The 27,138-nt window shown below is 41.4% G+C and overlaps 1 protein-coding gene across 2 annotated transcripts in view; it reads right to left on the bottom strand.

Moving 5' to 3' along the window:
• Window positions 1-27,138, bottom strand: part of LOC140732146 (adenylate cyclase type 1-like) — a 263,389-nt gene that overhangs the window by 29,630 nt on the left and 206,621 nt on the right. For both annotated transcript variants that reach the window (XM_073054366.1, XM_073054367.1), the window contains 3 exons: window positions 23,187-23,303; window positions 9,058-9,204; window positions 8,854-8,952 (listed from right to left, as the gene is read on the bottom strand). In XM_073054366.1, the coding sequence (XP_072910467.1) occupies window positions 8,854-8,952; window positions 9,058-9,204; window positions 23,187-23,303 (363 nt within the window). The remainder of the gene's footprint in view (window positions 1-8,853; window positions 8,953-9,057; window positions 9,205-23,186; window positions 23,304-27,138) is intronic.

Below are 27,138 nucleotides of genomic sequence, written 5' to 3' on the forward strand. Positions count from 1 at the left end.
AGTTTCAATGAGATTCCTCCCTCATTCTTCTAAATTCCAGTTACTATTTCCCAGAGCCATCAAGCATCCTCATATATTAAACCTTTCATTTCTGGGATCATTCTCATGAGCTCCCCCGAACCCTCTCCAATGCCAGCACACCTTTCTTAGATAAGGGGCCTGAAGTGGAGGAGAGTTTAGTTCCACTTAAATAAACAAGGAGACTGCTGGAAATACTCAGATCAGCTTGTAAAGCTGCCAGGAGGATGAGGGTGGAAGCAGCGGGTTGGTGAACAAAGTCTCTAATATGATAGTGAGGGTGAGCATGGAGATAAGCTGTAAACAAACTTAGCTGATCATTGGGTGAATGGGAACAGTAGGAGCATGAGAAAATTGACAAAGGAACTTGGACTAAAGAACACTGGAGACACATGAGAGTGCGGATGCTGAAATCTGATGCAATGCACAAAAAGCTGGAGGAACTCAGTGGGCACACGGAAATGGACAGTCAAGATTAAGGTCCTTCATCAGGATTGAAAGATAGTGGAGAGATAGCCAATATTAAAAGGTGTAGGGAAGGGGATTTGGGGTGAGAGCTGGCAGGTAACTGGTGGATCCAGGTGGAGGGGTGATTGGCAGGTGAGGGAATGGGGAGTGAGAAGAGCTCCTGAAGCTGGGAGGAGATAGCTGAAAGTGATAAAGGTGAAATGTTGACTGTACGCAGAGATGTTGCCTGACCTACTGAGTTCCTCCCCCAGTTATTTTTATCAGATTCCATCATCTTTAGGCCTTTATCACTTTCATCTAGCTGGGCTTGTCCCTGTGCCTTGCATTTCACAACTCCTACATTCTTTTGTCTATGTTCTTTTTGCCCATGTTCTCACTAACTGCTCCCACTCACAAATCGACCAGCTAATTTTGTTTACAGCTTATTTCCATGATTACTTTGGTTTTAACCTATCAGAGGCATCACTCCCTCCCTCCATCTACTTTATTACCTGCTTCTTTATTCTCCTTTTTAGTAATGATATTATATTATTGACTTGATACATCGACACTGTTTCTTGTCCGACAGATATAAGCTGAGTATGTCCAGTATTTTCTGCTTTATCGTGGTGCAGTGCAGGAACAGGCCTTTCGGTCAACTGCGTTACAGTACACTGATTAAGTGAATGACACCCAATGAAACTGATCAGCTCAGCTTGCATCTGGTATTGCAGCTCTTCTGCCCATGATGGCAAGGAACTGCAGGAAGTTGTGCTGAGCCACGTTCACATAATGAAAACCAGCTCCATGGACTGTGTCTACATTTCTCAATGCCTCACTTAGATAACCAATGTAATCAAAGGCTTCACCTTCCCCAGACATTATCTTTCATTTCTCCTACCATTGGACAGAATATACAAAAGCCCAAAAGCACGCATCACCATGTTTCTATCCCACTGCTAGAAGACCCCCAGGATGATCCCCCAGGATGGACTCTTGAACTCATAACCTACCACGTTATGGCCCTGCCTGCATTGGACTTTCACTGTAACTAACGCTTAATTCTGTATTCTTTTATTGTTTTCCCTGCATTATCTTAATACATGGTAAACTATGCTTTTCACTGTAGCTTGGTGCATGTGACACGAAAAAAATGATAATAATTATACATTCATTCTTTCCAAGTTCATGGGCCCAAGAGGCTCTTCAATGCCTTGATCATATCTGCTTCCACCACGGCCACCCCTGGCAGCACATCCCAGGCACCAAGCATTCTATGTAAAATAAAAACTTCAGATTTCTGGCATGTACTTTATTTTTTGGAAATTTGAGTGTCTCCACCTAAAGTGAATAAATCACTTGATCCAGTGGAAATGCATCCCAGTTTGCAGAAGGGAAGTAAAGAAGAAAATGGCAGAGTTCATAGCTATAAACTCCCAAATGTCTAGGTTCAGGAATGGTGCATGAGGACTGCAGAGCTGCAAATGTTACACCCCTGTTCAAAAAGCAGTACAGGGAAAGTTCTAGAAAAAATAATCAGGGACATAATTAGTAGTTACTTTGGCATAAATAAAGTTATTAAAAAACACCAGCATGGATTTGTTGAAGGCAGATTACATTTAAGAACTTCAGTAGAGTTTTTGATGAAGAAACAAAAAGTGTAATTCAGACATGGTTTTTTTACACACACACTTTTACAAAATGTCTTTGTTAAGATACTACATAACACACTTATGATCAGTAATAGGGACTGAAGAAGCACAGAGAGCAAATTGGCTAAGTATCGAAAACCAGGGTGTTCTAGTGAAAGTTTTTTTTATCAGATTGGCAGGAGCCCACAGCTGAGTTCCTCCGACTTTGGAACTATGTAGCTAGGATACCCAAGACTTTTGTACAGTACTGTGTTCCTCAACGTGGAGGAGAGAATAAGTTTGTAAATCTGACAGGAGCAAAGGATGTTTGAAGAGTGAGGGTGGAGTAGGGATGTGGGACAGGTGGCAGAAAAGAAGTGCCAGGAGTGGGGAGGTGCAGGTGCAGAAACACCCAGCCCTAAGGCAAGGTCATTTGATTCCAAACAATTAGTTTATTGATCATTTCAGAAAGTCTCTCTGGGGCTATCCACTCCCTCCCCTCTTCCATCCACTTTTCCCAACCATGATTCCCCTTTACCTTCCCCCTTCCAAGTCTCAGTCCACAATGTAGATCCATATCAGAATCTGGTTTATCATCATTCACATATAGAACATAGAATAGAACAGCACAGTACAGGCCCTTCAGCCCACAATGTTGTGCTGACCCTTAAACTCTGCCTCCCATATAACCCCACACCTTAAATTCCTCCATATACCTATCTAGTAGTCTCTTAAATTTCACTAGTGTATCTGCCTCCACCACAGACTCAGGCAGTGCATATGACATGAAATTTGTCTTTTTGCGTGGCAACAGTACAGTGCAATACATAAAATTACTATAGTACTGTGCAAAAGTCTCAGGCACCCCAGCTAAATATACAGTGCCTATAAAATGCATTCATCTCCCTTGGAAATTTTCATGTTTTATCATTTTACAACATTGAATCGCAGTGGATTTAATTTGGCTTTTTGACACTGATCAACAGAAAAAGACCCTTTCATGTTAAAGTGAAAGCAGATCTCTACAAAGTGATCTAAATTAATTACAAATATGAAACACAAAATAATTGATTACCCCTTTTAATATGACTCGCCAAATCATTCCTGGTGAAGTCAATTGAAGTCAATTTTAGAAGTCACAAAATTAGTTAAATGGAGATCACCTGTGTGTTGTCAAGGTGCTTCAATAGACTGTAGTAAAATTACACCCGTATCTGGAAGGTCCAACTGCTGGTGAGTCGGTATCCTGACAGAAACTACACCATAAAGACAAAAGAACACTCCAAACAACTCTGCGAAAAAGTTATTGAAAAGCACAAGTCAAGAGATCGATACAAGAAAATTTCCAAGTCACTGAATATCCCTTGGAGTACAGTTAAGTCAATCATCAAGAAATATAAAGAATATGGCACAGCTATAAATCTGCCTGGAGCAGACTGTCCTCAAAAACTGAATGGCCATACAAGAAGGGGACTAGTGAGGGAGGCCACCAAAAGACCGATGACCACTTTGGAGGAGCTACAAGCTTCAGTGTTTGAAATGGGAGAGACTGTGTATACAACAATCGTTCCCCGGGTGCTTCACCAGTCACAGCTTTATGGGAAAGTGGCAAAGAGAAAGCCACTGTTGAAAAAACTCACATGAACTCTTGGCTAGAGTTTGCCAGAAGGCATGTGGGAGACTCTGAAGTTAGCTGGAAGAAGGTTCTATGGTCTGTTGAAATCAAAATTGAGCTTTCTGGCCATCAGACTAAACACTACTGCACATCATCAAAAACACACTATCCCTACTGTACCATGAAGCATGGTGGTGGCTGCATCATCCTGTGGGGATGCTTCACTGCAGCAGGCCCTGGAAAGCTTGTGAAGGTAGAGGGTAAAATGTATGCAGCAAAATACGGAGACATCCTGGAGGAAAACCCGATGCAGTCTGCAATAGAACTGCAACTTGGGAGATTTATTTTCCAGCAAGACAATGACCACAAGCATAAAGCCAAAGCTACACAGGAATGGCTTAAAAACAACAAAGTTAATGTCATGCAGTGGGCAAGTCAGAGTCCAGACCTCAATCCAATTGAGAATTTGTGGCTGGACTTGAAAAGGGATGTTCACTCACGACCCCCATGCAATCTGACAGTGCTTGAGCAGTTTGTAAAGAAGAATGGGGAAAAATTGCCGTTTCCAGATGTGCAGAGCTGGAAGAGACCTATCCACACAGACTCAAGGCTGTAATTGCTGCCAAAGGTGCATCTACTAAATACAGACTTGAAGGGGGTGAAGACATATGCAATCAATTATTTTGTGTTTTATACTTGTAATTAATTTAGATCACTTTGTAGAGATCTGTTTTCCCTTTGACACAAAAGAGTCTTTTATGTAGATGAGTGTCAAAAAAGGCAAATTCAATGTGATTTTACACTGTGATTCAATGTTGTAAACAGTGAAAGATGAAAACTTCTTGAGGGGGTGCAGTGAAGACCTTTTATGGGCACTGTATGTACCTAATTTGCAAAGTACTATAAGACCATTAGCTTTCATGTAGTATATGAATGAATTGGAGCTAGCTTAATCCAAAACATATTCACAGGTGACACAAAGCTTGGATGTGTAATGAATTGTGAAGGATTGTTAAAAAAAAAATTCAAGAAGATACAGATGGGCTGGTGGAATGGATGGATATTTTTATACTGTTATTGGATAGGCTCATGAGTGGTGTGTCAGGTTGTAGCGGAGGTAAATTCATCTGTGGTGTTCAAAAGGAAGCTATGGAAAGGGCAGTGTTGTGGTATCTGCTGGATTTCTCTTACAGAGAGCAGATATAGACTTTGATGCTTTTCAAGCTGCAATCATTCTGTCACTGAGGTTTTATTAAAGCGTCATTTCAAGGTGTTTATCTTGGCATCATTTATACTGCAATACGATAAGTTACTTCTTTTGAGTTAACTAAAGACCCGATTCTATAGTAAGTGGAACAGTAAAATTATATATTGATTGAATAAATAGAATTCATAAACTCATAGAATTATACAGCATGGAAACACAGCATTCACACCAACCAGTGGGAACCCTTCGGTATTGATCTCTTCTCCCAGAACTTCAATACCAGGTGATTCAAGAACTCATCAAAATGATTCACTTGCTCATCCAGACACGTCATGAGTGTTGTCAAGTGACACAGCTTCTTTTACAAAGTGTAAAAGAGAGCCAAGAGTGGACAACAGAACGCTGAAAAATGATGCTGGAGAGGTAGAACAAAGAAATGGTCGACAAACTGAATAATTATTTTGCATCAGTCTTCATTGTGGAAGACACCAGAGAGTGTCAGGGGGAAGAAGCGGGTGTAGTCACTACTACTAAAGAAGAGGTGCTTGCAAAGATGAAAGGTCTGAAGTGAGCAGTTCCAATGGGACGGGTCCCACTTGAAATATGTTGGCACCAAGGTCACGGCCAGTCACATAACTAGGGCTCTGGGTATTGCTCTAAACTACATAGAAGGGGGTCGGTTCAACAGCTTGTAAAAGTATTGATAAATGGGAAGGAGAAAGCAGGAGAGGTTAGAAGACTCCGAACTAAAGAAGAGAAGTTTAGAAAGGGCTAAGAATTTAGCTTCAGGCAACATGGACTGAAGGTGATGTATTCATACACACAGTGATAGATGATTTTATAGCGCAGTAAGAAATTGGCAGTATGATCTTGTGGGCATCACAGAGTCAAGGCTAAAAGAAGATCACAGTCAGAAGTTTAATATCCAAGAATAAACCGTATCAAAAAGACAGACAGGTGGGTGGCTTTGTTGGTAAAAAATGAAACCATATCCTTAGAAAGATGTGATATAGGATCAGAAGTGTTAGTATTCTTGTGGGTAGAGTTGAGAGAGTACAAGGGTAAAAGACCCTCTGTGAAATTTATATGCAGGCCTCCGAACTAGCTAGGATGTGGGATATAAATAGCAAAGGACAATTGAAAAGCCATGTAGAAATGACATTTTTATGATGGTTATGGAGGAATTCAATATGTAGGTAGTTTGGAAAATCAAATTGGTGCTGAATCCCCAGGGAAGGAACTTTGAAATGCCTATGAGAGGTCTTTTAAGAGCAGATTGTGTTTGAGCTGTCTGGGGAAAAGGTAATTCTGGATTGTGTACTGTATAATGAACCAGATTTGATTAGTGAGTTTAACGTAAAGGAACTCTTAGGAGGCAGTGATCATAATTCACCCTGCAGTTTGAGAGGGAGAACCTAAAAATAGATTTATCGGTATTGCCATTGAGCAAAAGTTAAATAGAGTTTGAGAAGGGAGATGGCTAAATTTAATTTGAAGGGTAAACTAGCAAGGATGATGGTGGAGCAGGAAGGTTGGAGTTTCTGGGAGTAATTCATAAGATGCAGAATTGGTTCATCCCAAAGGAGAAGAAACATTCTAAAGGGAGGATGAGGTAACTGTGGCTAACAAGAGAAGTCAGAGACAACAAAAAAGGCAAAAAAGAGGGCATACAATATAGCAAAAATTAGTGGGAAGCTAGAGGATTGGGAATCTTTTAAAAACCAACAGTAGGCAACTAAAATAGAAATGAGAAAAAATGAAATATGAAGGTAAGCTGGCCAATAATATAAAACAGGTTGTTTCAGATATATAAGGAGTGAACGAGAGGTAAGAGAGCTGGAAAAATGACACTGGAGAGGTAAGGATACGGAAACAAGAAATGGTGGACAAACTGAATAAGTATTTTTGTGTAAGTTTTTCCTACGGAAGATTGGACAAGTCACTTGAACCAGATGGACTACACCCCAGGGCTCGGAATGAAGTTGATGAAGAGATTGTAGTAGAGGCATTAGTAATGATCTATCAAGATTCACTAGGTTCTGGAGGACTGAAAAATCACAAAAGTAACTCCACTCTTAAAAAAACAGAAGGAGACAAAAGGCAGGAAATTTCATGGCAATTAGCCTTACTTTAGCAGTTGGCAAGTTGTTAAGAGTCCATTATCAAGAATGAGGTTTTGGGCACTTGGAGGCACGCAATAAAATAGGCATAGATTCCTTCAGGGAAAATGTTGCCTGACAAATCTGTTGGTAATATTTGAGGAAATAACAGGCAGTGGGAATAAAGGGGGCCATTTCTGGCTGGCTGCTGGTGATTAGTGATGTCCCATGGGGCAGGGATCGGTATTGTGCCTGCTACTTTTCACATCATGTGTTAAAGATCTGCATTACAGAATTAACGGCTCTGTAGCCAGGTTTGTGGCTGATACAGATAGGTGGAGGGGTAGTGAGTGTTCAGGAGACAGGGAGTTGGCAGAAGCTGGTATTTTGTTGATTAGTAAAGGCATCAAAGGTTATGGAGAGAAGGCATGGGAGTGCAGTTGAGAGGGAAAATAAATCAGCTATGAATAGAAGGCAGAGTAGACTTGATGTGCTGAATGACCTAATTCTGCTCCTGTGTCCTATGGACTTATTCAAATGCCTGTCTAAGTCTCTTGCCAACGTAGATTCCACCACCTCCCCTGGCATCAAGTACTAAATATAAACCACACTACAAAAAAACTCTAAATCTTCTTCCACTCAGCTTAAACCTATGCCCTCTAGTTTTAAATACCCCCACCGCTGGAAAAAGATTCTGACTATCTACTCTGTCCTTCATATAATATTACATACGTCTTTCAAGCCTCTTTTGTTCCAGGGAAAACAAGTTCAACTTACCCAATCCACTTGCATAACAAATCATCCTTGTGAGTCACCTCTGCAACCTCTTCAGTGCAATCACATCCTTCCTAATGTGTTGACCAGAATAATCCAAGCACAAAATTTGATCTTCATTGTTACCAAGTGATTATGATCGTCTCTGTTCCACTTTTACTGTTCCTTTTTCAAATATTGTCGACTTATCATATTTTCCGGTCTTGAACAATGATTCCAAATGCATAAAGAACAGCTGTGGTTTCCTGATGAATGTCAGCTGAATGTTTCGACAAATTTATTTGTCTTCTTTTACAATTTTGTTCAAACATACTCGAGCAGTAGCTGGACGTGTTTGATGTTTTATGTTTTGAATAATATTCTGAACTTTGCATATTCCTTTTCAATTTGCACTAATAAACAAGGCTTTTTTTTTTGCATTGATGTGTGATTGTGGCCTGATATCTGCGAATCTGGCTGAGAGACTGGAGGCTGGAGGCCTGGAGGTATTGGGTTGGTGGGAGAGAGGAAAGGAGCTTACTTTGTTGTTGTTGGTTTGTTTTATTCTACTGAACATTGTGGACATGCTCTATTGACACCAGAATGTGTGGCGATATTCGCAGGCTGCCGCCAGCACAACTTGGGCGGTGTTGGTTGTTAACGCAAACAACACATTGCTTCGATGTTCAAATGTTAAATAAACAAATTCAAATGCAATCCTAAAAAGGAAACTAATGGTGTGATACTGAAGACTATGAAAACTTCAAGCACATTGTCTATTCTAAATGTCTGGCATTTGAAAGCTGAAACTGAAACTCAATAATAATATTTTATCATTGCAGTGGTTGAACATGGCTCAGTTGTTTCTGCCTGTACACATTCTACTTGGGATTTGCACCAAAGTTGTCCTGTAATTTAAAAGAGTCATCAATGTCATATTATAATATTGAAAAATTAGTTCTCTATTGCGACATATCATTTTTGTGTTTCCATGCTTTTATGGAACAAAAGGTGCAATTGTTTTATTAGTGAATTTTCCAGTGCCTCACAACTCATTCAATAACTTGTAGGCTAATTGCTCACCTTGGTTCCAGTTGTAGGTACAAGCCCAACTGCTCCCATGTAAGTGCTGCCAATTGTTTTGATTTTCTCTATGTCCTTGTAGCAATCTTTGTCCATTAGCTTCAGTAACAAAAGAAAGATGTAAACTAAATTTATGAGCAAATGCAGTGTTCAAACATTTTATAAAATGAATGCATATTATGACTAATAAGGAATTAAATGTACCTCATCGAAGTCAGCTATTATTTCATTCAAAAGGCGTAAACATTCAACTCCCATGTTATTACCGTCTAGTTCAATATAAAAGTCATTAAAATTGGGAATCGAGGCAAACATCACACCCACTTGTGAATATGACTGGTAGTAGAGATCCTGCAATGAACAACATGTAGAGGTTAAGTGTAACATCACAGAAAAATAGCTGAGGAGGGACTAACATATGTATCCCCTACTGATCAGATTAAGAGCACATTAAGATTGTCACAGATCTAATTTTATCTTTGAGTCTTTAATGGTCAATTAAGAACTGAGCTGTGTGCAATTCCTGCCTATTACTCTTTAGTCCTAAGGCAATTGACAACTAAATATATTTTGAACTGTTGATTCTTCCATGATTAATTGAGAAGTACCCTACATTAGCAACAGGATGCTATATTCCTTTGGGCCTGGTCTTATCTATCTACGACCTGCCACCTGCCTTGTGGTTAGGGCTGCAACATTCATCACTGGAGAAGCATCTTGCCAAATGTGGACAAGCTGCTGCAGGCCAACCAGTGGCATACATCATGCCACTCATAATCATTGGAATGTGACTTACCCTCATGTAACCCAAGTTAATTAAACCCAAAGATGTTATGTTAGAAAGCTTCACCTGTGGAGGGAAGCTTTAACCATTTTTTTCAAAAAGAGAACTTGGGGTAAAAAAAATCTATGTGAGAACAAAGTGTGGCAGACAGATGTGGTGAACAAGCGAGAAAAACACATTAAATAGAAAGTAAATATATAAACTGTTTAAAAAAGAGGAATTAGTAGTATCTCTATCCTACTTGAACACTGCAGGGTGACACCCCTGGAGGAGACGCGATATCAATAAAAGATCTATTGAAGTTACAGTTGTAACATGCAGCAGCTGTAATGAGACAATATTGGCAGAGACGAGTGTCCAAGATCTCTACTGTATAACCGGGAATTAGTTCTGTTAAATCATACCAAGGGATTTGGTGAGTTAAAATTTTTACTGTTCCGAGTGTTTAATATGTTCAATAGTGTTGTAGCAGAAATGTTTGGAAATAACAATATAATATTGAGTTATATTGAAATAGACAACATAATGTGTATAAAAACATATGAATTGTAATCCTGTTTTATACAGGTCAGGTTTTTTCTTTGTATAAGTTTGTGAATCAACTTTTCCTAGATGATCAACTATTTCATCCAATGAACCGAGAAGCAAGATAGTGAGCCACCCAAGATCGAAGAACCAGTGTGGGATGGAAATGTTCAATGACGTAGAGGATTTAATACGGTTGAATGTATAAGTTTATTTTCATTCAAAGGATCAAGTTACTGAATGCGATTTACTTTGTTTAAAAGTTGTGATGTTGGAGAATTGTTCTGAAAGGTGTTAAGCTCTATTTTTTTTGAATTTGTAGACATACTGACTGGAACTGAAACTGAAGTTAACCATAATACTTAAGAATAGGAATTCAATTAGTTTCTAACTAATTAGGAATAAATTTAAAGGAAAGGTTAGTCTGTAAAGCTTTAAATAGGGAACAAGACCAGATCTAATTAGTTAGACAAATTAGAGTCATGAAGGTTATGCTAATAAATCTCACTGATTCTAACTGAAAAGAAACACAGTTTTAGTTTGATATCTGCAATTTGGAACCTAAACAGAATGTTGGAATTTTTAACTGTTCTTACTCTTGTAAATATTTTGTATATATTGCTTTTTTATAAGCAAAACCTGCCTCCAGAAGTATGTGTTTTCTATTCACCGTCTCCTTCTGATACCGAGAGTTTCTGATGGCCTACTAGCACCTAGTGTAGTGCTATGTAATTTGATTCTTTTCTTGAAGAGTGCGGCACCCAGTCACCCAAGATAAGACCAGCACTACACAAGTGTTACGTTCAGCATTGCTGAAGATGTTCCATCCTTTGACTCACATGTGATTGACATGGAATCCTCAGGGACTTCTCTCAGCAATGTTTCCTTGGATTGGGACTGCTCTTAAATCCACGTGCACACTCCAAGAAAGGACTCAACAGAGAAACATCACTGGAGTTTCCATGTCAATCAACTGGAAGGAAGTGGATATCAGACAATTTATAAGCATATTTTTAAAAAGTTACTAGGGTTAAACCTTATTTTCATTTAACTGCTTACCAAAAATACCATTGCACTTCTGGTACAACCAACCATCCGAGTCCAGCCTAGCCTTAGCCAGTGACTGTGGAGATTGTCTGAGCATTAGAGGCCAGTGCAGAGGCCAGGAAATCCCAGCTTCTAGCGGTGTAGCAAGGAAGTGGCTTTGCCAGAGAACAGGTGTCTAGGCAGTACCTGGATCAACAGTTAGCAAGCCATTAACCTTTTAACTATAAGTTAAATCTGCTGGGATCCTTTGACACAGCCAAACGGCCAAGGCCTCTAACTGAATGGAATTTAGACCATCTGATTGAAGCCAGGACAAGGGATAAATGACAGGTTGGGCTTGGGTGTGGTTGGCTTGGCTGAAGAAAATGCAATAGCACGTTGAATAAATAGGTGAAAAATAAGACTTGTCTATAAGGTTTTAAGAGTATTCCAGTTGATTGACATAAAAACCCCAGTGACATTTATTTGTAAAGACTTCTACTGGGGTGGATAGGTAAATATGAAAACAGTATTTATGCCAGTAACAGTTGATTGTTGAGTCAGATTATCTGATACCTTGCCTTTAGTTCCCTCACCAGTTCTCCAAATAAGGAAGGTAGTGGGTTGGTGTAGTGCAGTTACAGCAATGATCCACGAGAGGGCCTCAAGGTTACAGCAATGCTTCAGATAACATCCAGAGGCTTTAATTGCTCAGTAGCGTTCCATTTATAAAATAAACTCCAGCAAACAGCTCAACAAGTGCTGCCTATTTTAAGCTCCACTGTTGACAATGTAACTGTACAGTGCTTTCAAAAAAAAAAGAGAAAAGGATAAACCAGGAATTATAGGCTGGTCACTGGTGGAGGTATAACAGCCTTGAAATACAATTCTGCCACACATCTATTCCAGGGCTTGGTGATTAAAAATGCATATTGAATACAGGAAGATGGAATAATAATTATTTCTGGTTGTTTTGGAAATTCAACATGAACACTACCTGATAGTGGCATAGTGGCATCAGCGCCGGACTTTGGAGCAAAGGCTCCTGAGTTCAAATCCAGCCAGCTCCCTTGCACGCTTTCCATCTGTGCTGGGTTGAGTGTCAAGCTAGTAACTCAGCCTTGTAAAACCAAGAAAGCCTGCTGAAAAAATGGCGTCACGACAGCGTCCCGATGACTCCACTCGGAGTTAAGGGCTTTCTTCTTCTTTTTCTTCGACCTGATGGGGAATATATTTTGCATTGTTCCCTATGCAATATTTCCCCACTCCACTCGCCTTACACCTATGACTGTGTAGCTAAGTACAGCACCAGCACCATATACAAGTTTGCTGACAACACCACTGTTATGGGCTGTATCAAAGGTGGTGATGAATCCGCATGCAGGAGGGAGAATGAAAACTTGGCTGAGCAGTGTTATAACAACAACCTCTCACTCAATGTCAATAAGACCAAGGAACTGATTGTAGACTTCAGGAGAGGGAAATCAGAAGTCCATGAGCCAGTATTCATCGGAGAATCAGAGGTGAAGAGAGTGATAATTTTAAATTCCTGGGGTGTCACTACCTCAGGGGACCAGTCCTGGACTCACAGTACAAGTATGATTGCAAAGGAAGCACAACAATGCCTCTCCTTCCTCAGGAGTCTGCAGAGAGTCGGCAAGTTATCAAAAAACTTGGCAAACTTTCATAGATTGGTGGTGGAAAGTGTGCTGACTGGCTGTATTACAGCCTGACATGGGAACACCAATGTCTCTGAGTGGAAAATCCTACAAAAGGTAGTGCATTCGGCCCAATACATCACAGGTAAAACCCTCCCAACCATTCAGCATATCTACATGAAACATTGCCGTAGAAAAGCACCATCCATCATCAAAGTTCCTCACCACCCAGGCCGTGATCTTTTCTTGCTGCTGCTATCTAGTGGGAGGCACCAGTGCCTCAGTACTTGCACCACCAGGTTCAAGAACAGTTACTACCCCTCAACCATCAGGCTCCTGAAAAAAAGGGGATAACTATGCTCATTCTATTTCTGGTGTTCCCACAACCAATGGCCTCACTTTAAGGACTTTTTATCTTGTTATTTATTGCTATTTATTTATCTTTGCATTTGTGCAGTTTATTGTCCACTGATCCTGCTTACAGTTACTGTTCTATAGATTTGTTAAGTATGCCCACAGGAAAAAAAATTTCAGGGTTGTGTGTGGTGACAAGTATGTACTATGATAATAAATGTTACTTTTATATTTCTTCTGGAGTGTAGCAGGAGAAACTAAATCACCTCATCCACAGAATGACCAGTGTTAATTACCAGAGCAACTACGACCTGGAAATTTTCCCCATTTCTACTTGAGAGGTTTAATGAGCAAATTCAAGGAACTGCAATGACTCTATGAGAAATGGCAGCAATTGTGAATATGGCTTGACTATATTCATGCTCCATTTGATTTTGCATGGAGAGAAAATGACAGCAGTGATGTGCACGGTTAATGATATCCTCATGTACCAATGATACAGGATTAACACTATGAATTTGGCTTTTTGGGTTCAAATTTCCACTTTCAAGAAAGTTCATTGTAGTTTAATACTAGTTCAGTGCAGTTTTATTTGTCCCTGAGCAACCACTTTCAGAAATCATGGTGGGCTGCTCACACACCACCTGAACCCTGAAGTACACAATCAGTGACCTTTCCTGTATCTGGTGGGTGAACTGGCTACCTTATCCTTTCCCTGGTGTAGGTGAGTGGCAGGAGAACTAAAGGTAATTGATAGGGATGTGGCTACAGGGAAGAGCCTATTGGGAAATAACTGGGGAAATGGGATGTATGGGATCCATCTGAGACTGGAGTAAAGTTGACAGGTCAAATGGCTTCATACTATGTTATTGACGAATGTAAACTATGTAACAGCACCATAGGTTAAACACCAATGAGAGGTGTACAAGATGTTAAAGGACATTGACATATGTTACGTACCCGTGACACGTGACGGTGGTACCCTTGTCACGTGACTGGGGTTGAAGTTATACTGGACATGAGGTAATGGTGGAGTGATGTCATTTTCCCGCCAGTAGAGGTCATGTGACAGGTTTTTTCTACAGGGTATAAAAGGAAGATCCACCCTATCAGGTGGGGCAGTTCGTGGCTGGATTTGCCAAGATGACTTCATGTCACTGCGTGATTTAAAGGGATGACGCAGTTTAGTTAAAAATGAAGTTTTGTTAATGCCAAAAGTTTAAAAGGTCAGAGCCAACGGTTTCTTTGCTAATGGAGAGTGAAGTTTGGAGATCAAGAAAAATCGATTTTCGATGGATTGACTTCGACCTTGTGTGATCCTCATTCGGAAGGATTTCGTTGACTATTCTCGCTGTTGACCCCTGGGATGACCAGAAAGGGTTTGAGAATAGTGTGGAAGAGAGGTCAGTCACTTTAAGTTGTTATATTTAATAAAATTCGACGTGGGAGTTCGACGCTGGGAATCGAAGGACATCGACGTGGAAGAGAATTTACATCGCTTTAAAAAGTCTCTCCTTTTAAAAGTACCGTGAGCTTTTGAACTGTCGGCATATCATTCTTTGAACTGTTTTCATTCGGAAATTCGCTTTGGAGAACTGTTTTTTTTCAATACTACTTTAAAGACTGTTTGAGACTGCAAAGCTATTAAGAACTGTCTGACCAGCTGCCAGCAGCTGAGCTCGGACCATTGTTTGGGTTTGTTTACATTTGAAGGGGGTTTGTTATCAGTGTTTAATAAACGTGTTATTTGTTATAAAAACCCTTCCTCTAACTCATCTATATTATTGTTGCCCGAATACGTAACACATAATGAATAGCCAGTATCTTAACTCCAGGGTAGAAATGACTATTTAACACTTAGACAAACACATGTCTGAACAAAAAAGTGAGAGCTATATGGAAGGGAAGCATTACATTGATCTTGGAGTAGGTTTAAAAGTCACAGAGCATCATGGGCTAAAGGACCTGAACTGTGCTGTAGTGTTCTATGTTTTAGGAGAGTTATTTATTATTGATGATGCTGATATGATCATGATTGAACTATTCACACAAAATTCTGGAGGAGCTCGGCAAGTCAGGCATTACCTATGGAGGGAAATAATCAGCTGACAAGACCCTATCCGAGTTGCTGCATTCTCCACCATTTTGTTTGTGTTGCTCAAGACTTCCAACATCTGCAAAATCTCCTGTCTATGATGGTAATAGGCTGCGTGATCTGGGTTGGGGATTTTTGTTCTAGGAGGTACTCTTATCTTCAAAGGAGAATCTATTCCAGAATGTCATCAGACCCCTAGGCAGAATGCCCAAAATGTCAATGTCTTCAGAGGCTCAGTTTTTCATCAGTAGTCAAGGTAGAAATGCATGACCCAGTGAGGGAAGACATGGCTATCATGCTCTCGTGCCTGGACAACCCTCCTCTTGAGGTCTCAGTCATCTGGAATATCAGACTCTTTAGTGCAGGATCATTCCAAGGGATCCCAGCAGATCTCTGCTGCATCTCTCAGTTGTTTTCCACCAATGTATCAAGGAATCACGTGGGAAGATTCCTCATAAAGGGATGAATATACCTTTTCAAAGTTCAAAGTAAATTTTATCATCAAAGTACACACATGTCGCCATATACAATCCTGAGATTCATTTTCTCCTGGGCATACTCAACAAATCTATAGAATAATAATACCAGAATCAACAAAATGCCACCCAAATAGGACATTCAACCAGAGTGCAGAAGACAACAAATTGTGCAAATCCAATAATAACAATAATAATAAATATGCAATAAATATCGAGAACATGAGATGAATAGATTTTGAAAGAGAGTCCATTGCTTGTGAGAACATTTCAATGATGGGGCAAGTGAAGGTGAGTGAAGGCATTCCTGAACCTGGTGGTATGAGTCCTGAGTCTCTTGCAGCTTCTTCCTGAAGGTGGCAGTGAGAAGAGTGTCTGTCTTGGACAGACAGACAGACAGACATACTTTATTGATCCCAAGGGAAATTGGGTTTCATTACAGCTGCACCAAGAATAGTGAAGAAATATAGCAATATAAAACCATAAATAATTAAATAATACTAAGTTAATCATGCCAAGTGTAAATAAGTCCAGGATCAGCCTATTGGCTCAGGGTGTCCGACACTCCAAGGAAGGAGTTGTAAAGTTTGATGGGCACAGGTAGGAATGACTTCCTATGACGCTCAGTGTTACATCTCGGTGGAATGAGTCTCTGGCTGAATGAACTCCTGTGCCTAACCAGTACATTATGGAGTGGATGGGAGTCATTGTCCAAGATGGCATGCAACTTGGACAGCATCCTCTTTTCAGACACCACCGTCAGAGAGTCCAGTTCCATCCCCACAACATCACTGGCCTTATGAATGAGTTTGTTGATTCTGTTGGTGTCTGCTACCCTCAGTCTGCTGCCCCAGCACACAACAGCAAACATGATAGCACTGGCCACCACAGACTCATAGAACATCCTCAGCATCGTTCAGCAGATGTTAAAGGACCTCAGTCTCCTCAGGAAATAGAGATGGCTCTGCCCCTTCTTGTAGACAGCCTCAGTGTTCTTTGACCAGTCCAGTTTATCGTGAACTCGTATCCCCAGGTATTTGTAATCCTCCACCATGTCCACACTGACCCCTTGGATGGAAACAGGGGTCACCGGTGCCTTAGCCCTCCTCAGGTCCACCACCAGCTCCTTAGTCTTTTTCACATTAAGCTACAGATGATTCTGCTCACACCATGTGACAAAGTTTCCCGCCGTAGCCCTGTGCTCAGCCTCATCTCCCTTGCTGAGGCATCCAACTATGGCAGAGTCATCAGAAAACTTCTGAAGATGGCAAGACTCTGTGTTGTAGTTGAATTCCGACGTGTAGATGGTGAAGAGAAAGGGAGACAAGATGGTCCCCTGTGGAGCCCCAGTGCTGCTGACTACTCTGTCTGACACACAGTGTTGCAAGCACACGTACTGTGGTCTGCCAGTCAGGTAATCAATAATCCATGACACCAGGGAAGCATCCACCTGCATCACTGTCAGCTTCTCACCCAGCAGAGCAGGGCGGATGGTGTTGAACGCACTGGAAAAGTCAAAAAACATGACCCTCACAGTGCTCGCCGGCTTGTCCAGGTTGGCGTAGACACAGTTCAGCAGGTAGACGATGACATCCTCAACTCCTGGTCGGGGCTGATAGGTGAATGGAAGGGGTCCCTGATGATGGACGCTTCTTTCCTGTGACAACACTCCATGTAGATGTGCTTAATTGTTGGGAGGGCTTTACCCATGATGACTGAGCCTACAACAGTAGTGTCATCAGCAAACCTGAATATGCCATTGGAGCTGTGCTTAGCCACAGAGTCATAAGTGTAAAGCGAGTAGAGCAGGGGGCTAAGCACACAGCCCTGTGGTGCACCTGTGCTAATGGAGATTGTGGAGGAGGTGTTGCTGCCAATCCAAATTGACTGGGGTCTGCAAGTGAGGAAATCCAGGATCCAATTGCACAAGGAGGTACTGAGGCCTAGGTCTTGGAGCTTATTGATTAGTTTTGAAGGGATGTTGGTATTGAACCAGAAGCCATGGATGGCCGCAGAGGTGTGTGCACTGCTGAGAACACGTGACTCCGCCTTCAGAGCAGGCGACAAGGTAGCCCTAACAACAGTGAGGGCCAAACTGTTGTGGGCCATCAGAAAGGCAAAGCGTGCACATGCCCAATGAATCCACAGTCACTTCCAGGACAGTGGCGATACACGGCACATGTAGAAGGGCATCCAGGACATTGCCAGTTACAGGACAACATTACCTGACTGTGCAGGTGATGCCTCCCTCCCAGATACGTTGAATAACTTCTATGCCCGTTTTGAGGCGGAAAATGATGTGGCGGCGAGGAAATCCACCCCCCATACAAATGACCTGATGCTGTGTCTCACCGTGGCCGATGTGAGAAGAACCCTGTGCAGGGTCAACCCACGGAAGGCTGCTGGACCAGACAACATTCCTGGTAGAGTGCTCAGAGGATGTGTAGACCAGCTAGCAGATGGTCTCACTGACATCTTCAACATCTCCCTGAGCAGCGCCATCATTCCAATGTGCTTCAAGGCCGCCACCATTGTCTCTGTGCCAAAGAAGTCTTCAGTGTCCTGCCTAAATGACTACCGTCCCGTTGCACTCACATCATGAAGTGTTTCGAGAGGCTCGTCATGAGGCATATCAAGACCCTGCTGCCCCCCTCACTGGACCCCCTGCCGTTTGTGTACCGTCCCAACCGCTCAACAGATGGCGCCATTGCCATCACCCTCCACCTGGCCCTAACCCACCTGGACAAAAAAGACACATACGTTCGGATGCTGTTCATAGACTTCAGTTCAGCATTCAACACAATCATCCCTCAGAAACTGATTGGAAAGCTGAGCCTACTGGGCCTGAACACCTCCCTCTCCAACTGGATACTGGACTTCCTGTCTGGGAGACCTCAGTCAGTCCGGATCGGAGGCAGCATCTCCAACACCATCACACTGAGCACGGGGGCCCCCCCAGGGCTGTGTGCTCAGTCCACTGCTGTACACTCTGCTAACCCATGACTGTGCTGCAACACACAGCTCGAACCATATCATCAAGTTCGCCGATGACACGACCGTGGTGGGTCTCATCAGCAAGAACGATGAGTCAGCTTACAGAGAGGAGGTGAAGCGGCTAATGGACTGGTGCAGAGCCAACAACCTGTCTCTGAATGTGAACAAAACAAAAGAGATGGTTGTTGACTTCAGGAGGGCACAGAGTGACCACTCCCCACTGAACGTCAACGGCTCCTCAGTAGAGATCGTAAAGAGCACCAAATTTCTTGGTGTTCACCCGGCAGAGAATCTCACCTAGTCCCTCAACACCAGCTCCATAGCAAAGAAAGCCCAGCAGCGTCTCTACTTTCTGCGAAGGCTGAGGAAAGTCCATCTCCCACCCCCCCCCCCCCTCCATCTTCATCACATTGTACAAAGGTTGTATTGAGAGCATCCTGAGCAGCTGCATCACTGCCTGGTTCGGAAATTGCACCATCTCGGATCGCAAGACCCTGCAGCGGATATTGAGGTCAGCTGAGAAGATCATCAGGGTCTCTCTTCCCCGCCATTACGGACATTTACACTACACGCAGCATCCGCAAACAAACAGCATTATGAAGGACCCCACGTACCCCTCATACAAATTCTTCTCCCTCCTGCCATCTGGAAAAAAGCACCAAAGCATTCGGGCTTTCACAACCAGACTATGCAACAGTTTCTTCCCCCAACCCATCAACTCCTCAATACCCAGAGCCTGGACTGACACCTTACTGCCCTATTGTCTGTTTATTATTTATTGTAATGTCTGCACTGTTTTGTGCACTTTATGCAGTCCTGGGTAGGTCTGTAGTCTAGTGTAGTTGTTGCTGTTGTTTTGTTTTTCTCTATGTTGTTTTTACGTAGTTCAGTCTAGTTTTTGTATTGTGTCATGTAACACCATGGTCCTGAAAAACATTGTCTCATTTTTACTATGTACTGTACATAGCAGTTATGGTCGAAATGACAATAAAAGTGACTTGACTTAACTTGACTTGAATGCTGAGCTGTAGTTGATAGAGAGCATCTCTGCTGTTGAGATGTTTTTGGGTTGAGCGAAGAGCCAATGAGATGGCATTTGCTGTGGACCTGTTGCTCCATTAGACAAACTGGAGTGGATCCAAGTCACTTTTCAGGCACAAGTTGACATGTTTCATACCAACTTCTCAAAACACTTCATCACTGTGGATGAAGGTATTACTGGACAATAGTCATTGAGGCAGACCTTGGGCACCGGTGTAATTGAAGCCCGCTTGAAGCAGATGGGTACATCAGACAGCCAAAGTGGGAGGTTGAAGATCTCAGTGAACCATTAGCCAGTTAATCAGCACAGGGCCTTAGTACTTGGCCAGATATCCTATCTGGGCTGGATGCTTTTCGTGGGTTTGCCCTCCTGAAAGCTACTCACACTTCAGCTTTAGAGATTGAGATCATGGAATCATCAGGGGATGTGGGAGCTCGTGATGGTTCCTCCATATTTTGACAGTCAGTGCTAGCATAGAAGGCATTGAGCTCTTCTGAAAGTGAAGCCCTGCCATGTCACTTGATTTAGCTTTGTAAGAGGTGAAAGTATTCAAGCCCTGCCATAACTGTCAAGCATCCTTCATTGATTGAAGTTTGGTCCAGAATTGTTACTTTGCCCATGGGTTGGCTTTAGTGCAGCAAACAGCCAGTTCCTCCTAATTTCTTCTGAATGTAGCCCAGCACACCAACCACCCTTACCCCTCACAGCATGGACATCTCTCCTTGTTTTTATGGCATTAAGTAGCATTCATAATTCAGTCTGGATACAGTCACACAAATATGAAAATCACTGTATTTAAAAAATGCCATTTTGCCCAGTTTCTCATGGAAACGCTATGGTTCTTAGCACTATATGCAGCAACTATTTAGTACACAAAGTCATCTGTTTTCATTTCACAGTAGCAGATAAGATGACCAGGGTAAGTCCCATATTTATGTTTAGTCCAGCCCCAAAAAGTACTGGCCATCCCTCCACCAAAATTTCTCAAACCTTAACTATAGGTTGGCCCAGAACCCAACATCATGAAAGCCTTCTCATTCTGAGATCCTAATTTTCTGATGCCCAAGCTGATCTACCCAGTGGCCTTGACTTCAGACCATTTGAACTCCAGATGTCTTGATGGTCTCAATTTCTTTAATGTTCACAGCTCCCAGTCCCCTTCATTCTGTGGCTCAGTGAGGATCCTGATCTCACCCACAGTCCATTTTCCTCTCCCTCATATTGCTGATTTGTCGAGGCCATTGATTACTCTTCCTCAGACCTGCCTTCCATCATTCAATGGCCAATGACAGTCACAATGACCTAATGACCAGACTCCGAATGAACTACTGCATATTTTCACCCTGCCTCTAATGCACAACCTCCTGGACTCAGACTCAAAGTTCAAAGCAAATTTATTTTTGAAGTACATAAATGTAACCACATTTTATGCTGAGATACATTTTCTTGCTGGCATTCACAATAGAATAAAAAATGCAATAGAATCAACGGAAAACAGCACACAAAGACTGACAAATAACCAATGTGCAACAGAAGACAAACTGTGCAAATACATAAAAAGTAAATAAATAATATTGAGAATATGAGTTGCAGAGTCATTGAAAGTGAGTCTGTAGGTTGTAGAATCATTTCAGGGCAGAGGTGAGTGAGGTTATCCATGCTGGTTCAGGTGCCTGACGGTTGAAAGGTAATAAGTGTTCTCGAATGGGTGGTGTGATACGTCAGGCTCCTGTACCTCCTTCCTGATGGCAAAGCGAGAGGAGAGCATGGCATGGATGGTGTGGGACCTTGATGATGGATGCTACTTTCTTTTGGCAGTACTCCTTGTAGATGTGCACAATGGTGGGGAGGGTTTTCCTTTTGTTGGACTAGGCTGTATCCACCACTTTTTGTAGGGCTTTCTGTTCTTGGGCATTGGTGTTTTCATACCAGCCCATCATTCCTGGATGTTTAATTTTACTTTATAGCCTTAACATGAAGAGTGAAGTCTTAACACTTACTCGGAAGTTCCAGAGACAATGAATGCATCTGAAGTTCACAGGGCAAAATCCTGGTTTGGAAAGGTCAGCAATGCACTGCATCATTACCAAGTTGCCTTCTGCCCATCCTACCCCAATACTCAAAACAAAACTGGGTTAATAAAATGGCAACCCACACAGATTTATTATGGACAAATCCTGCTTGAGTCTTCCCCCTTCCTTTCCAGTCCTGAAGAAGGGTCTCAGCCCAAAATATTAGCTGTTTATTCCTTTCCATAGATGCTGCCTGACCTGCCGAGTTCCTCCAACATTTTGTGAGTTTTGCTTCTGCTGGATTAATTTCACTGAAGTTTTTGATGATGTAGCAGAAAGTGTTGATGAAGGTAATGTGGTGACAGAGAACATGACTTTTCAAAAATAATCTGATAATTTGAATGTACAATCAGTGTGAGCAAAACTGAAAACTCCAAAATAAAAGTGAGGGAGGAGCCATGGATGCAAATTTGGTCAAGGGATAGAAAACAGAGAACATTTGGAATATAGTAGCAAAACAGAAGTGGTCAGGGTAGAGAGCCCGGTATGACAAGTAGACCCATGGAAGGTACACCTCAATCCAAAAGTGAGGGTGTACACTTTGATGGAAAAGTATGGAGAGAGGTAAAAGAATGGCTTGTATTTATATGGCACCTTTCACAACCTCAAATTATCTCAAAGGATCTTGTAACAAATATAAGTACAGTAAAACAGAACATGCCAGAAATATTCACCAGCTTTGATATATGTGGAGGGAGATGGAACTCTCTCTCGTTCTCTTTTCCACATATGCTGCTCAAACTGCTGAATATTTCCAGCATTTCCATTTAGTTTTGGATTTTCATCATCTGCGGTATTTTGCTATTGACATCGCTTTGAAGTCAAATTCATTACTGAAGTACGTATCTATTACCATATACTACCTTGCGATTCATTCTGAGTGCTGAAATAGAGGAAATAGAGTAGCATTTCAACAAGCTCTCCCAGCAATTCATAACACCCAGGTAATCTGCTGGTAATGATGTTGTTTAAGGGCTGAATATTGGCATGGCCACCTCTTTGTCCTTGAAATTGTGACAGGGGGAGCATTACTTTTTGCAATATTTGCTCCAAATTTACGACAGGGTCTCAGATGATACCTTTCTGCATTGCCAATTTATCATGCTTTCTAGTTGCACAGATGTTTGGATCTTATTACTTAAAATAATGTTCAAAATATTGTGATTCAGGTAAAGAGAACACTACGTGCTTGCAGGAAACATTTTATCACAGTTTTGTTCAGGGAAAAGAAATATTGCCTGCATTTTAAGGAACAATCATATTACTGAAGTGCCATTGAATTTATTCTGTAATAAGATTTTTCTCACCATATTCCGAGGATTGGACAACAGAAAATGTTGTGCGACATGTGCTGGCAGTAAATTAAAGAGAATCCGTTTGTTATCAAGCTTTACTCTTTCCATATCATCTCTCTCTTCTTCTGCCTGAAAGAGAAAATGCAGTGAAAAAGCTGGCAGCTCCATTAACTTTTAACAATGAGGTGAACAGTGAGACAATTATTGTGTAAAAGAAAGGAAGCTTTGTCTTTATTAGCTGACTTGTTTAATATTACATGAGCTCAGGGCTTCAGCTGGGTTCCAAAGCTCTTCTCACCTAATTTTGGGAGAAATTTGGAATTTTGTGGTACTGATGCTTGAATTACAGAGGCAGAAGAGGGGCTGGTGGGTGGGGATGGGCGGGGTTGGGGGGGGAACTACAAAAAAATTCTGATGCATTTGTAACTGAGTGGGGCTTTTTAACCTCTTCTTCGACTGGGTTTAATCAAAAAATTGGTGTACCAAGTATTTTCATAGTTCTTGTTTTCTCTATATAACTGTGATAAAAAAATTCTCAAATATCTGTCAAAAATGCACAGTAGCGTAGCAGCTAGCGTAAAGCTACCACAGTGACAGTGACCCAAGTTCAATTCCGTCACTGCCTGTAAGACATTTGTACATTCTCACCGAGATCGTGTGGTCTTCCTCCCAGTGCTCTGGTTTCCTCCCACGTACCAAAGACATGTGGGTTAATTGGCCACATGGGTATAATTGGGTGGCACAGACTCATTGGGCTAGAAGGGCCTGTTACCATGCTGTATTTATCAATCAATAAATCAATAAACAAATAAACAAATGAATAAAGAGTTACAAAATAAACAGAATTTAGAATTTTATGGTTACTATTGGGGAGATCACGAATCATAATTTTGCTAAACAATGTTTAAAATGAACAGTCACAACTTGGTAACATACCGTCATTATGATTCATACACCATAGATAAGAACGATTTGGTTCATGATACTAGCAAATGACCTTTATAGGAGATATTCATTTAGACTAGTCTCATTCTCCTTTCCCTGAACTTGTTAAAATACTTATCCAGTATGCTTCTGTAAATTTGTTGTCCAACTGGACTGAGGTTCAGTTGGTAATTATGCAGAGAACTAGCTGCAGTATTTTGGTCACTGGTTCCTATCTTCCAAGCCTTCTCATCTGCACAGTTGATCTCCTCTTTCACTGCACACAACACTAATTTTGGTAAGAGCACAAGCATACTGTGTTGAGGGAGTGGATATTTTTGTGTCCAGCCCCACAACTTGGCTAAAAAAAGAACTTTGTAAATAAACGGATTGCTTTGCATTCTGTTGCTATATCTTGATGGTTTACACAAGTTTTTAATCATAAGGGTGTTCTTAAGTGAATGTTTTTAAATAATTCTTTAAATAATTAAATCCACTTGAATGGGTTTTGATCGTTAGTGCCTTTTAAAAGCAGGTCAGGAAGCCATTGGCAGCAATGAATTGACCAAAGGTAATTGGCTCAGTCTGGGGCAGGTCATCAGGATCTGCTGTGGATTGACCAGAGTTCATGAATTGTTCCAACTTGCTGGAGGGACATTTGGACAGGTAGGGCGATTATCAATAAATAGAGAAGCTAAGTATTATGCTTGTCTTAAATTTCATTTATACACATATTCATATAAGGTGTCATGACAGAAGCTGGAAGTTAGGAGGTTAAAGGATCCAGTGCATCCAATAAGAGCCCCTGAGATGGCCATTGTAGGTGACCTTTCAATGCTCAGATTGGGCACCTGTGGGCTTCAGCCTTGGCTAGGACTGCCTGATCAGACTGACATTTCTGGCACCAACATTGGCACAGATCAGAGAGCTATCAAGAAGGCATTATGTCTGTGATGCCCTGAGGAATCCAAATGTAAGCCCCTCTGACTCCAACCAATATTGGTGAAAATAAATCCTGATGCAGGATTTCAACCTGAAATACTGACAATTCACTTCATGCCATGGATGCTGTAACTGAGTTATTCCAATCATCCAGCATCTGTGGTCTCTTGTGTTTCCATTGGTTATTTTTATGTGTGAATAAGATTTGGAAAATCATGATACTTTGCTTCCCTGCAGCTGGAATAAACTGGAGGATATATGAAGCCCATGACTACTGTAGCAGTGGCCAGAGGTTCTATTGAACTGACTACCAAGGGCCTGAAAGTGGCTTTGAAGTTGGGATGTGTGGTGGTTAGATACTGCATGGAGCATGCAGTGACTCAATGGCAAGAACAGGTCCTCAGTTTCCAACATTATGCGCTGGCCATAGCAAAACATCTACTCTTCTATAAGCTAGGTCACATAGGCCAGGATGCAATCTCTGGCCTGTCACACTTCCTATGTTGAACCTCCCATTGACCTTCAGTTCTTCAAGGTGGTTCGTGTCAGTGGTCAGCAGCATGTTAATCCTGATATTTAAGCAAAGCCTCGTGGACATTTGCATTGCTGGTGATATAATCATAATGCAGGAAGTTTCATGAGAATCTTTACCTTTGAAATTCAGGATGGTTAGTTTCACTTTACTGCAGCTTTAAACTGCAGAATGGAATATTGAGAGTCAAACATTTCAGTTCAGTACTGTCTTCTCTTTTATCTCCCAGCACCTTGCCTAACCAGTGCTATTTCTACATCTGTCAGCGTATACACTTACTATCTTTCCTGAAAATTATTCCCATAAGGTTCTCTTTAATCCTTACTAATACCACCAAAAGATTTTCCAGATGAGCTTTCTTGCTGAGGGTTACATTTAAGACTACAATCATTTCTCTATCATCTCTGCTGCAGTTTGATAAACCTTGGATCTGTAAGTTTATCTGCAGATCCGATATAAATCAGCCAAAGAATTGCATTATTGAGTAGCCATATTCTGTCTTTTCATAAAACATCAAATATATGTGGGTGTCTGTATCAACTAGTTTTTCCTCCACTGTACCAAATGATAGCCCTAAATTCACTTATAGGAAATGAAAAATGGCATTCATCTGGTACAAAATTGAACAAATCTAACAGTCCTGATTCACTAGTGACTCCTGAATTTAAAGTAGCACCATTGGCTAATAAAACATTTTTTAGTACCGTAGATTCCGGACTACAGAGCGCACCTGATTAAAAGCCGCTGGCTCTAATTTTAGAAATAAAATCAATTTTTTACTTGTAAAGGCCGCACCGGATTTTTGGCCGCAGGTGTCCCACGTTGTAATATGAGATATTTACACAGAAAGATATTACACGTGAGGATTTTTTAACTTTTAATTAAATCCATATGGTAACAAAAACAAATACATATTGCAAATGCTTTTTTTTCGAACCGTGCCCATAACGCGGCTACTTTTAAATATACGTTGCGTATACTTCTTTACTGAACAACATTCCAATATCTCCTAACGACTGGTAAAAAATATATATACTGCAGCCTACCAGGAAAAGTTATTGATCGCCTTTAACTTAAAAGCAGCGTTTTCGCTCCGCCGCTCAACCCCCGCCGTCCCGTTTATCGCAAACGGCATTTAAAAGCAGCGTTTCGCTCGGGTCTAATGCCCCCTCCTTCCCGTTTATCGCAAACCGGTATATTTCCCACAAGACGCGGCGAAACCGGGTGTGACGTCATAGCATCCCGCGATGTAGTACAGAAAACAAATATAGTTAAAACTCTTCTAACTTTAACTAGAAAATGAATTACTAAGCAAAAATATTATAAACTAAATAACTGCCATAAAGGCAACACAATGCTTTTCTTCGAGTGTTTTCCATGTTGATGAGGGTGAGTACAAATGACTGATTTACAATAATTTAATTGTGAAAGTGCGCTTGATTTATCGTACAATTTCATTGGACCTCTGTGAACTACTCATCAATTTTATTGGTCTACTGTTACGAGGCAAAATGTTTACGAGGCGGCATGAAAAAAAACCATGTATTAGCCGCTCTGTATTAAAGG

The sequence above is a fragment of the Hemitrygon akajei genome, chromosome 8 (assembly GCF_048418815.1).
Source record: "Hemitrygon akajei chromosome 8, sHemAka1.3, whole genome shotgun sequence".
Classification (NCBI taxonomy): domain Eukaryota; kingdom Metazoa; phylum Chordata; class Chondrichthyes; order Myliobatiformes; family Dasyatidae; genus Hemitrygon; species Hemitrygon akajei.